Below are 13664 nucleotides of genomic sequence, written 5' to 3' on the forward strand. Positions count from 1 at the left end.
CTGTCTGAGTACTGGAAATTGAACTTGAGTCCTCTGGGAGAGCAGCAAGTGCTCTTAACTGCTGAGTCATCTCTCCAGCCCCAAGGATGTAGTGTTAAAGAGATCTCGGGCAGTGGTGGTGCACACCTTTGATTCCAGCACTTGGGAGGCAGAGGCAGGTGGATTTCTGAGTTCAAAGCCAGCCTGGTCTACTGATGAATTCTAGGGCAGCCAGGGCTACACAAAGAACCTGACTCAAAAAAACCACACAAACAAAAAACCATTTTTTCATTATATCAAAATTGTTAGGGTCGGAGCTTGGTCAGTTAGCCTCGGCTACCAGTCCTCAATAGGCCAGTTAATCAGACACACTTACCGGTGAGAAGCAGAGAAAAAGGATTTATTCAATGTGCCACATTGAGAAGACCAAGGAGGTCTAGTGAGCTCTTCAGGGTTCTGACCCGAGATTTAGGTTTACTTGGAGATCGAGGGGCTTTCGTACATAAGCAATACTGCTCTAAACGTGGTCCTTCCCATCATCCTCAGCTGTCAGGTGAACTGAAACTGTCAGAACTGTGTGAAATGTATTCCTGGGAGACAAGTTCCTCCTCGGGCAGCCACCAGGCTGAGGTCGCTGCCTTCCCCCAGCAGAAGAGGCCTGGAAGATTCTAATGCCTTGGCATCCATTATTTCAATAGTTGGGTCAAAAGAAGGGCTCAATGCCCCTTCAGAATAGGTCCCCTCCTCCCAAGATGGTCATGCTTATGGCTTAGGGAGATCCTCCCCCATGAGATACACACACACACACAGACACACACACACACACACACACACAGACACACACACCCGCCGCCAGTTTGTCTTCTGAGACATGCTGGCATTCATTACCTTGCTCTTGGTGGGTTTCACTCTTATAGTAAGGAGCTGGGGAGACAGGGCCTGCATGCTTCCCGCATCAATGCTTTCAGGCATTTCCTGTTAAGAGGAGGAGACTCTCCGGCCACCGGCTATGGAGGAATGGGCCATCATTTCTTGTTCTTGTTCCTCTGCCACCGGTATGGGAAGTTGCTTTTGCTAAAACTCCTTTTCAGTGGGAGACTAAAGTTCACTTGGGGAACTAATGATCTATTGGCCTTGTAGTTGAAGGTGGGTGTGTGGGTGCTTCTCCCCAACAGGCTGGTGTGGGAAGCCTTTACCCAGTAGAGATGAGTTCTCTTGCCTGGTCTTCCCCGGCCTGTATACTCTAGCCCCTCCCCAAGGCCACCTGCAATAAGGCAGGTAGAACAGCTAGCTGGGAACTCAGGTGAGGGCCTTGTGACTCCCCATCCTTCTACTGTGGGGAACTGTAAACAGTCAACAAGCCTAGCTGGGGTTATCATTTTGCAAGGGGGCACAGCTGAATGCTCCAAAATGACATTTGCTTGGCTCAGGAAGATAGTCACACACAATAGTTGTCCTTGCTCAAGTGAGTAACTCCTCACATATGCCTGTGCAAACATTAATTAAATGCAGTGGGACTGGGATGGACAGACAGATAGACAGACACACCCCACACCAGACTGGAAAGTATAAGGGACCTGTTGAGAAGGGCTCGGTGTTGGGGACAGATGAGAGGACGCTAGGTGGATGTGGTCAAGCATATTATATTTGTGAATGAAGGTGTGAAAGAAAAATGTGGGGGTTCTTGGAGAACTGGTCCAGCACCTAAGAGTACCAGCTGCTCCTGCAGAGGACCCAGGTTCCATTCCCGGGCTCCACATTGCCACTAACAAACTGTGACTCCAGTTCAGGGGATCTGACACCCTCTTCTGGTCTCTTTGGGTACATGGTGCATAGACAAGTATACAAGCAAAACATTTATAAATAAATAAATAAATAAAACTTTACAAGTTTCTGGGGTGTTTTTTTTTTTTTTTTTTTTTTTTTTTTTTTGTATGTTAGGGAATGAACCCTGGATCCCCTCATGCTAAGTGTATATTCAACCACAGAGCCACATCCACCATCCTGTAAGTGGCTTTTTCATTTTCCCAGAGGTGTGACAGAATGTCCCCCCACGCTCCTTTTTGAGATAGGGTTTCTCTGTGTAGCCCTGGCTGTCCTGGAACTTACTCTGTAGACCAGGCTGGCCTCGCAAGCACTCAGACATCCACCTGCCTCTGCCTCCCGAGTGCTGGATTCCATTCGTGCACTTCCACCTCCTGGTTCCAGAGTCATTTAAACCACCTTTGCCTTTATTATTTGTTGTCTATTTGTGCACAAGCATGAAAGTCAGAAGACAGCTCTCCAGAATTGGTTCTCTCTCTCTACCATATAGTTCTCACGACTGAACTTAGTTGGTCATGCTTAGTGGCAAGCACTGTTAAACACTGAGTTATCTTGCTGAACCTTTAAAAAAATATATATATATATTTTTTTAGTGTTTGCCTGAATGTGTATGTGTGTATCATGTGCATGCCTGGTGCCTGTGGAGCTCAGGTTATCAGATCCAACTGGAGTTACAGATGGTTCTGAGCCACCATGCAGGTGCTATAAACTAAGCCTAGATCCTTTGCAAAAGCACCCAGTGCTCCTAACCACTGAGCCGTCTGTCCAGACCCCTCATTTGTTTCCCTATATAGGTCAGGCTTCTCCTGCCTTAGCCTCCTGAGTGCTGGGGTTACAGGTGTGTGCCCTAATAGACTGAGTCTCACATGTTTTCTAAGTTTTCCCTGAGATTAAAATATTCCATCCAGCAGGGAAGTTCCTTAAGCAGGATACACAAAATAGCTTCAGGAAGTCCCTGAAACAAACAAGATTCACTAAGACCCTCCCTGCCAGAGTAAACAATTAAACATGAGAGTCCCCTCAGATGGAAGGACACCCAGATGCAAAGAAGACTCAGACCAGACCACTGCCTGAAAGAAGCCAAGCGCCTGGACCAGGTTTACACCAACTGAGGTATCTGGAAAGGTCACTCTCCAACCTATTGAGCTGCCTTCAGGCTGTGTAGTGTGTTCCAGGTTCCTAGCTTTGTGAGTGGTCACCTGTGCTGGGTGGGCTTTAGTGATCCTGTACTTTGGTTTGTTATAAAGTGTGTGTTGTCTACCCTGGAAAAAGTTTTGTCACGCAACATTTCTCTCACAAGGATAGAAAAGGAGACGGGGAGATGGTTTAGTGGTTATGACTACATAGTGTTCTCCCAAAGGACCCGAGTTTGAGATCCAGCACTGAACTCACAACCCCTCTTTTGGCCTCTCTGGGCATGCATACGCTGTGGCAGACACACAAAACAAGTCCTTATGCCAGGACGTGGTGGCACACACCTTTAATCCCAGCACTTGGGAGACAGAGGCAGATGGATCTTCAGAGTTTGAGGCCAGCCTAGTCTATAGAATAACTTCAGGACAGCTAGGGCTAAATGGAGAAACCCCGTCTTGGAAAAAAAACAAAATAACTCCTTACAAATTATGAACATTTTCAAAAATTAAAAAATTATGAAAACAAGCCAACCAGTCAACATTCTGGGAGAACACGCTTTGTAGGAGACAAAGCCACAACGGACTATTTCCTGTGCAAGCTGTGAGCACGCTATACATGAAAGCCCATTCATCAAGGTGCGTGGGCAGGCAGAAGAGGAGGGAGTTAATGCCGGGCTGGAAGCCAGTGTCTTTGCACATGCCAGCTAAGCATTCTATGACTGAGAGGTCTGTCCAGCCCCAAACCCTCACAGAAAATCAATGATGGCAGATACTGCCAAGCCCACAGTAGTTATAAGAACACCCAAATCGACGGTTTCCCACTGCACACTGATGGCTCTGTGGACTGGTGCATGGGCTGTGGCAGCAGACCTAGGTGACAGTTAAACACTCCAAGACTAGGCTCACTTGATATGACAATCGCTAGCAGCCTCCATTTTCAGCTAAAAGTTCAGGTTCAGCCAAAGCAAAGAACACACTGTACATGTCTGGGGAAAGCACTTGTTCTTTTGCAACTGGTTCTCTTGGCCCCTGCTACCTCTGATCCAACTTGGGAGACTTGGGTCAGATGGATGTCACAACTCTGGCAGTCAGGGTGCCAGGCAGATGGAGATTGGACTCCAGCCTGGTTGCAGACATTCTACTTAAGGATATGGAGTTTGTCCCACCTACTCTGTCCAGCAACACCCGTGCCTCTGGCTAGAAGATGGGGTTCCATGGCTGTCTTTCTGGAAACCCAAGTGTTTGACCTTCCTGTTTTGAGGCATCAGGCCCAAGCACAGCAATTCTGTCCTTCACTACTTGAGTAGGCAGGCACCTGGCTAGGAGTTTTGGAACTGGGCACCTAAGAAGTTAGGTTTGAGGCCATCAACAGTGAGACCAACCAGCTCCCTGGCACAGTCTGTGTGTGTCAGACCCTGGGTCCCCAGGATTACTTCACAGTCTCCCCCGTTGCTTCTCATGTGAGGAAGGAAGGAGACTGTAGTGCCACTCCAGTAGGGGGCCAACCACATAGGTGATCCTGTTAGCCCACAATTTTCCAATAAATTCCCCTCTGTTCCCCTTGGCTGGGGTGGGAAAGGGTTAGTGACTACTGCTCTAGCAAGCCTTTTGTGCCATTCCTGGCAAGAGTGGACATGAAGCTCCTCTCTCCAGAAACCAGAGCCTTGGTTCTGGTAAGAGGCTGTAATGAGGCTCGGAGGAAAAGGTTCAGCACCTTGGAGAGGGGCCAGGCCCAAGCAGGTAACTTTGGGAACCTGGGAGAGGGCCTGGAAGGAGGATTTGAACTCAGGTTTATAGCCACAGTAGAAGCATTGCCTCACTGAGCAGACATGGCACATGCTGCTTCAGTCCATAGGCAGTTTAAAAGCTATAGCTTCACATTGTCCTACCTGGGTCCTTTACCCCATAGCACTGAGCCCTAGGGCAGGTTTCCTAGCACCTGGATGAGGGGGTGATGTAGGTTTTCAGAAGATCTGGGGGCTGGTCTTTAGAACTGCTGGGTTCCCTCTGTTCCCAACATCTGGCAGTACCACTAGTAGGATCAGAAAAGGTCAGAGGTCGTGACGGAGCTTGTTATAAATACATGTTTTTTTTTTGTTTGTTTTTTTGTTTTTGTTGGGTCACAGGGCATAGGCGGTGCTGTACAGAGCTGGTATAGGCGTGGGGCTGAACGCCACAGAGACAGACAGATACAGAGACTGAGTCCACCCAGCAGGGCAGGCCAGGCAGCATTCTGGGGCCTGTAACACTTGGTTGGTGGGCAAGAGTCATCTGGGAGTCTAGTCCAGGACTGGTGGTCCCCGGACAACTTGGAAGCTCCTTGGTCCAATCCGATTGAGGTCTCGGGTGGTGTTACAGCGGCACCTGGATTCAGCTTATGTCATTCAGGGCCTGGTGGGATAGGAAGGCAGTCAGGAGGATGTGTAAGCTGTACATAAAGAGGCCCAGCAGGGAGCTCGGTGGGCCACTCACCTTTCGGGTGAACTCAGGCAGCACGAAGGCTGCACGGTGCATGTCCGAGTTATAGTATTTCAGCTGCATCTGCTCCACCTGGGCCTGTGTCAGCTGCTGCACGGGCTCCCGGAAGTTGGTGCTCTGGGGAGCAGGGACCAAAGAGCATCAAGATGGGGTTCTTAGTGCCTGCCCGTGCACCCTACCTTGCAAGCAGTCCCCAGCTCACCGGGTTTTTGCTACACAGCATGAAGCCGATCTGGCCGCTGGGATAAGTGGGGATGGTGCAGTAGGCATAGCCCACCACAGGGAAGAGAGACTTGCAGAAATGCCTCATCTCCTTGATGAGGTCAAGGTGCAGCCACTGGCACTCACCTGTGGGGAAGGCCAGGAGTCAGCCTTGCCAGAAAGGCAGCCGGCCCACCCCGCATTCCACTGTGCCCATGCTCACCCTGGCAGCAGAGGATACCATCTTCCTTGAGCGCTGTCTTCATGAGCTGGTAATAGGACTCCTTGAAGAGGCTCTCAGCAGGGCCTAGAGGGGTAGACGGTGGCCATCCTGGCTGAGACCTCCAGGCCACGGTCACCCACAACATGGCCACAGCTGGTGCTGAACCCATGTTGCGAGATGTGGCACCCACTGCCTTAGCACCCGGGGAGCCCTGCATTTAACCCCACCCCGGACGGCAGCACAGCACACCTGGATGCTGGCCAACCAAGAGCAGTGAAGAAGCCAAAGAGGAAGCAGAGTTCACTATGGACCAAGGTTAGACCTCCACTGTCCTCAGGTCTCCACCATCTGAGGTGTCAAGGGAGAACACAGGTCTAGTCTGGGGGCCGCTGCAGGACGTGCCCTGGCTCACCCATGGGGTCTGAAGAGTCGGTGATGATGACGTCAAAGGCATCTTGGTTCTGTTTCATGAACTCAAAGCCATCGCCCACATGGAGAGTCAGCTTTGAGCTGGAGTAGCCAATGGCCATGCCAGGCAGGAACTTCTTAGAGACTTCAATGACATCCTGGGGAGGGGGACAGAAAGAACTGGGCTGGGTCAGAGGCTGGGGACTCCTGGTTGGGTCTCTTTGGACAAGCCTCCTCTCTTGGAAACCTTTCCCACAGACCTATAAAATGGGAGGGACCCTGGCACCTCAGCTCTTCATGGTCTTCAGGCTTCATCTCCCTGCAGACCAAGTGTCCCGTCTGAGTGGGGCTTTCTTGACACTTCTGGATTTTTGAGAGGTTACAGATAACCCGTGCGGAGCTCAAACTCTACGTCTTCCCGCTTCTACCCAAGTTCTGGGGTTGTAAGTACGTGTGGCTGCACTTCCTATTAGCCTGTAGCCTCCCGTGTTTTCTGTACCTTTTACCCCTGTCTAGTCTCATCATGTCATGCATGTGGTGTCTTCCCCACGCTCAGGGACTTGCCTGTCCATCACTGTATCACCCCAGCACCTTGGGTAACCCTCAGCACACAGCAAGTGCTCACTAAAACCACACTGGGCATAAAGGGTAGTTGCCTTAGTTATTGACGACTTTGGCTCTGCCTGGGCCTTAAGGCAGAAACCAGCTCTGAAAGTACTAAGAGTTAACATCCCTGGTGCTGTGTGTGCCAGACTTTAACTATATGGTTTTCCTATACTCAACCATCTTTTCAGACTGAGGAAACAGGACAGGGATAGTAAGAACATTGCGCCTCAGGGTGCAGAATCAGGATGGGACAGAGCTGACGCTGGCGACACAAACCCAGGCCTCCTGTACAACACCCACCTCATCGATCTCGCACTGGACCACAGACTCCACAGAGGGGTGTTTCACCACTTCCCGAAGGACGCCCCCATCTCCACCCCCGATGATCAGCACCTGGGCCGGGGAAGGACAAGTCAGGACTGAGCAGGTCCACTCCCACGGAACCTGCTCTTCCCAGCTACAGGTCTCTCTGAGTCATTCTCTACTTTCCTGAACCCTTCTGTGCCTCGGGGTCCTGGCAGCCTGGGTTTCCCTCTCTGGGCTTCTAAAGAGACCAGCTCTTCCCGGGGCTCCATTCATCCTGACGGGCATTCCCTGACAGTCATCTGGGTAGCATCCGGCCCCACACATCCTCACCTAGTGTCAGCCAGACCTGCTTTTTTAGGAGCCCGAGTTCAGGGCCGAACCCGGGGCAATGCAGTACCTTCCGCGGGTTGGGGTGGCTGCAGAGCGGCAAGTTGGCGATCATCTCCTGGTAGGAGAACTCGTCCCTCTCAGTACACTGGATGACGCCATCCAGAACCAGCACGTTGCCGTAGGTTTTACTGCGGGCAGAGTGACAGTCGGGGATGTGGGTCCTGGGGCACAGGGAGAATGGGTCCCAGCCCGCCCTGGGCGCGCACCGTGGCCGCCATGGGGTCCCGGGGTGGGCATTCAGGGTGACACGTGGCAGGCCGGCCACGAGTGGGGGCTGGGTGGGCCCCGGGGTCCCCTCGGCTGACGTGTCCCAGCTGTGACACGTGGACGCAGGGCCCGGCCGAGGGCATAGCGCGCGGGAGCCGGGCCTAGCGCAGAACTTCTGACAGCTGTGCCGGCGCGCGGCGGGCGGTACCTGCGGAAGACGAGGATGTCTTGGTACCGCGAGCGCCGGTGGTGCAGCAGCTGCTCCACCTGCAGCGACAGGGCCTGGCCAGGCCACAGGCTGCAGGTCTCTCGGAACCAGCCCTCACGGATGGCGGCGGGGCCGGGCGCGGCTGGGCCGTCGGGGCCAGGCTCCATGGCGGGCGGGCGGCGCGCTTCGCGGGCCCGGGACTGCAGGCCGCGCGGAGCCCCAGCACAACGGGACCAGCTCTGCCCGCCGCCCGCGCCGCAACCTAACCCGCTCGGGGGCGGGGCCTACGGAGGAGTGGGCGGAGCCCCTGCCCTCCAATGGCGGCGTGGGCCGGCCCTCAGCTTCACCAGGAGCTTATTGGCCCCCGGGCTGCAGCTAGCGGTGATTGGCTGGACCGCGCTGTCTGTCAGCGGCAGCAGGGTAGTGCGGCCGGCTGCCGGGCCACGTGGGGCCGAGGGGTCCCCGGCGGGAGGGTTCCGGGGCGGGCCGCGCCGGCGCAGGGGTTCGAGGGCCGGGGCCCATCCTTGGACCCTCGTTGGGTTTGAGCAGATCGGGTGTCTAGTCTGGGCGCACATGGGACTTTTATTTACTTGCGAGGATTGTCGCGCCATTTGGCTACTTTGCTCGGGATTGTGAGGCAGGAGCGGGTGGCTGCAGAATAAGAATGGGGCTCTTTCCGAAAGAGTTTCTAAATTTACCAGCAGAGCCCAGGAAGAGGCCCCGCGCATGCATATTCAGAACCAAAAAAGACGGGCGCTTTTTTTTTTTTTTTTTTTTTTTTTTTTTTGTGACAAACTGGGTCTTGCTCCTTGAAGGGTGGGAGGGAACGTGCTGTTTTTATGAAAATGTCAAGGAACTTATCAGAATCACATTAAGCATGCTAATTACCAAATATTAAATGCTAATTGCTCCATACACACTTTGAATGCCAAAGAAGGAAGATGAACCACGAAGAAGCTATTCCTGACGCGGTGTCGGGGATGGTTTCTGACTGACAATCAGCAGCCTCCACCTGGAGTGGGAACATGTCAGAACGCACAGCTGAAGGGCACGGGCTGTTGCTTGGAGCCCTGTCCGTGCCTTGGCTGACTTCAAGCTCCCAGAAGGAGTGAGGGAGGTAGTTCTACAAAGTTGCCATGGCATCCAGGGTTACAATGGCTCAGATGGAGATTCGGGTCCAGTTTTGCGGGCTTGACTGGGACAGCCCGGACTCTTATCTACATGGCGGCCTCTATACTTACCCACCAGCACAGTTTTGCCTCTGGGCTATGAATGGCTGTTTATTTGCCAGAAGCCCTGAGCAAGAATGCAGCTTGCCAAAAGGCTAGGGATGCTTTGTGGAGATGGCAGCCCCTGATGGTAGGCTGAGGTGAATCCATTCCATCCCTCCCCTAGGAAGTAAGAGAGGGAACAAAGTTGTTGCCGAAAGTGCCCTCCAGGAAGACTGGATTGACCACACCTTTCAGATTTAGGAAGATGCAGATACTGAAAAAAACTGCAAGTAAAGGCAGGCATGGTAGTCTATACCTTTAATCCTAACACTTAAATGAGGCAGAGGGCATGTTTGGATGTGTGTAAGTTCAAGGTCAGCCTGGCCTACATAGTGAGTTCAGGACAACCATAGATACAAAATGAAACCCTGTCTACAAACCAAACCAAACCAAACCAAATGAAAAACCAAAACAAGCCGGGCAGTGGTGGCACACGCCTTTAGTCCCAGCACTTGGGAGGCAGAGGCAGGCAGATTTCTGAGTACGAGGCCAGCCTGGTCTACAGAGTGAGTTCCAGGACAGCCAGGGCTATACAGAGAAACCTTGTCTCCAAAAAACAAAAAACAACAAAACAAAACAAAAAAACAAAACTGGAAATCGCCAGGCTGTGGTGGCACATGCCTTTAATCCCAGCACTTGGGAGGCAGAGGCAGGCAGATTTCTGAGTTCAAGGCCAGCCTGGTCTACAGAGTGAGTTCCAGGACTACACAGAGAAACCCTGTCTTGAAAAACCAAAAAAAAAAAAAAAAAAAAAAAAAAAAAAAAAAAAAAAGGAAAGAAAAGAAAGTCAAGACCAAAACAAACAAAACCTAAAAGTAAAAACTAGGGGCTGGAGAGATGGCTCAGTGATTAAAAGCACTGACTGCTCTTCCAGAGGTCCTGAGTTCAATTCCCAGCAACCACATGGTGGCTCATAACCATCTTTAATGAGATCTAGTGCCCTCTTCTGGTCACTGGGAATACATGTAGGAGACTGCTGTATACATAAAAAAAAAAAAAAAAAAAAAAAAAAAAAAAAGAAAAAAGAAAAAAATAAGCCAGGAATAAAAGGTGGTACACACCTTTAATCCCAGCACTTAGGAGGCAGAGGCAGGTGGATTTCTGAGTTCGAGGCCAGCCTGATCTACACAGTGAGTTCCAGGACAGCCAGGGCTACACAAAGAAACCCTGTCTTGAAAAACCAAAAACCAACCAACCAAACACACACAAATAAAAGTAAAAACTTAAAAAAGCAAACCCCCAGAACTGTTTTGTCTTAAGCAAAACTAAATAAAAACATGTAAACAAAAAACTTCCTGGATGCACAGTGGCCCAAAGTGCCAGCTAGCTGGGGACCTATTGGAAAGCCTACGGTTTTGCCTTTAGTCTCACTAACCAGTCCACGTAAAACCACAGTGATAACAAAAATCAGAAGCCAGGTGAAAAACAGATTGTCTCTGAAGTCAGAACAGGAATGCTGACGTGTCTAAAGGAAGAAGGAAGGCCCAGACAAGGTGACAAGGTGAGCCTGTCAATGAATAGTGGCTACTGGCCATGGGGCTGCCACATGGTTTGTCACTGTACACACTGGCTAGTCAGTTAGCACTGGAGTCTCTTCTTTTTTTAAAATACGCATTGGTGTTTTGCCCCCCCCTCCCACCCGCTGTGTGTGAGGGGTCAGATTCCCTAGAACAGTACTTACAGACAGATGTGAGCTGCCATGTGGGTGCTGGGAATCCAACCCAGGCTGTCTGGAAGAAAACCCTGTGCTCTTAACTGCTAAGCCATCTCTCCAGCCTTAGCCATTTTTTTTAAAATTCCGCTTCTCCCTCCTAAGTGCTAAGTAAGGTCAAAGGTGTGTGCCACCCTACACAGTTTTGGAGAATTACTTTCGAAGGTTTGTGATCAGTGTTTTGGCAATTCTGTGGTGTGATGTGGCTGAAATGCTTACGGCAAGGTGCTTGAGGTGCCCCTGTGAGCAAAGGGTCCTTATAGCATTCTCCTGCCCACAGACAGACCCCTCAGGCCATTAGGTTCCTCTCCTCCAGCACATCAGCATTTATACTTACTGCCATCCACCAACTTGGTACTGCGTCTACTCAAGTGATTACCCTGGCCCTCGGGCCTAGTGGACTGAGCTACAGCTGTTCTCTAAGCTGGCCGGGTCTCCCTTCCTGTGTCCATCTTTTCTGAGAAAGGAAAAATAAAAAACATCAGTGTCAGAACAGTTAGCTTTATAGTTGACATGGCTGAAGTTACCCAGTCAGCAGGAACCTCAAATGAGAGCACACCTCCACCAGATTGTCCTGTGGGGCATTTCTGTAATTACTGAGGGAGAGTCCAGCCCTCTGTGGGTGGTGCCACCCCTGGGCAGGTGGTCCTGGGTGTCTAAGAAAACAGGCTGAGAGAGCAATGGGAGCAAACCAGTGAGCGTGCTCCTCTGTGGCCTCTGCTTCAGTTCCTGCCTCTAGAGTCTTGTCCTGGATTTCCTCAGCAATGACTGTGACTGTACAAGCCAAGTAAGCCCTTTCGTCTCCAGGTTGATTTTGCTCATAGTGCTTGTCGCAGTAATAGAAAGTAACCCAAAACTTTACGGTCTGTAAGTGTGAATTTCCAGTGGGAAATTGGTGAGATAAGGAATGAGGAGTCATTTGATTCCCTGAGAAACCTTTCATCAGGGTTTCCCTGTGTAGACCAGGCTGTCCTGGAACTCATGGTCTTCCTGCCTCATTCTCCTCAGGGCTAAGATGGCAACTTATGTGACCTGGCTTCTTCCTCCCTTCTACTTCTGGGCACTGCCCAGTGCCCTCTTCTTGAGTCCTCTACTCCCTCAAGCTCTTCTCTCTCTCTCTCTCTCTCTCTCTCTCTCTCTCTCTCTCTCTCTCTCTCTCTCTCTCTCTTTTGGTTTTTCGAGACAGGGTTTTTCTGTGTGGCCCTGGCTGTCCTGTAACTCACTCAGTAAACCAGGCTGGCCTCAAACTCAGAAATCCGACTACTTCTTTCTCCCAAGTGCTGGGATTAAAGGTGTGCTTGCCCTACCAACCACCTACTGGGTAGACTTTTTTTTTTTTTTTTTTTTGGTCTGGAGACAGGGTTTCTCTGTTTATCCTTGGCTCTCCTGGAACTCTCTTTGTACATCAGGCTGGTCTTGAACTCACAGAAATCCGTTTGCCTCTGCCTCTGGAGTGCTTTTATTAAAGGTGTACACCATCATCTGCTTTTTCTTTCTTTTTTTCTTTCAGGTTTTTTTTTTTTTTTTTGAGATGGTTTCTTTTCTTTTGTTCTTAAACTAGTGTTGAGAGCTTTCGGTGTCACTTCTAGGAATTTGGCACTTGTCACTGGGCGAGGAAGTAGGCTCAGTTAAGAATATTAGAAACAGTGACTATGGGGCTTGCTTACTACTTCGCTGAATTACTACCTTATATGATTCTTTTGCTCACTACTTTACTTGATAACTGTTTTGTGTGATCTCCTTGTCTACTACTTCGCTTGATTACTTTGTCTTTGATCTAAGCAATGACCATGGTTTTTTTTTTTTTTTTTTTTTTTTTTTTTTTTTGGATATACCTAGAATGATATAAAAGCAGGCTGGAAGCTGGGCAGTGGTGGTGCACACCTTTAATCCCAGCACTTGGGAGGCAGAGGCAGGCGGATTTCTGAGTTCGAGGCCAGCCTGGTCTACAGAGAAGCTCTGTCTTGAAAAACCAAAAAAAAAAAAAAAGCAGGCTGGAGAAAAATAAACCTGCTTCAGCCTCAGTACGGGCTGGAGTCACGTTATAATTTTGTCTAATTGTTTTTCTTCTTTTTCTATCCTCCCTCCCTTGAGACCCTGTTGACTGAGCACCTCACTGTTGGGGCTCAAGTAAGGGGGAGACAGTGAAGGTCACCGCTGACAGAGGAGTGCTCAAGAAGGGAAATTAAAAAGAGATTTGGGCCAGCAGTGAATAAACTTTGTAAAAAGAGATGAGGTGATGGGTAGAATGTAAATGAAAGATAAAGGAAAATAAAGTAGATTTGGAATAAACCTTGTAAGAATGGAGCAAGGTAATGGTAGAATGGTTAGAGTAATGATTGAATATAGAGGAGCGGAGATAATTCTCATAGATGCTTTTAGTCTTTGGATCCTGATGAGAGATAGTTTACGTGAGAGAGAATGGGTTTCAGCAAAGCAGTTGTCCCCTCTGTCTGGGCCGCTTTGGCGAAAAGAGAAGGAACATGAACATAGGCTGTTCGAGACTTCTAGGGACAGGAGGAGGTCAGGAGACATCCTGCTTCCTCTCTGGCTCCTACTGGGAAATGCTTAGTTCTGGGTCTGGGTCCCTTAGGTAGGATATCTGGGATACCCTTTGGCATTTCTAGTTCCCTTCCCTCTGTCTATCGTCTGTCCTTGGTGCACCAATCCGTCCATTTATATACGTCAGTTTATATACGTGGTTTTGTCTTGTTGCGTG

At 50.2% G+C, this 13664-nt stretch overlaps 1 protein-coding gene across 1 annotated transcript; it reads right to left on the reverse strand.

Annotated features, from left to right (window-relative positions):
- Window positions 1-5006: 5006 nt before the first annotated feature.
- Srm (spermidine synthase) lies at window positions 5007-8235 on the reverse strand. Its single transcript, XM_034503977.2, has 8 exons — window positions 7964-8235; window positions 7556-7676; window positions 7153-7245; window positions 6251-6404; window positions 5839-5922; window positions 5617-5762; window positions 5409-5531; window positions 5007-5327 (listed from the first exon to the last, which is right to left on the reverse strand). The coding sequence occupies exons 1-8, from the start codon at window positions 8128-8130 to the stop codon at window positions 5307-5309; spliced, it is 909 nt and encodes a 302-aa protein (XP_034359868.1). The 5' UTR covers window positions 8131-8235; the 3' UTR covers window positions 5007-5306.
- Between the last annotated feature and the right edge of the window lie 5429 nt (window positions 8236-13664).

The sequence above is a fragment of the Arvicanthis niloticus genome, chromosome 5, assembly GCF_011762505.2.
Source record: "Arvicanthis niloticus isolate mArvNil1 chromosome 5, mArvNil1.pat.X, whole genome shotgun sequence".
Classification (NCBI taxonomy): Eukaryota; Metazoa; Chordata; class Mammalia; order Rodentia; family Muridae; genus Arvicanthis; species Arvicanthis niloticus.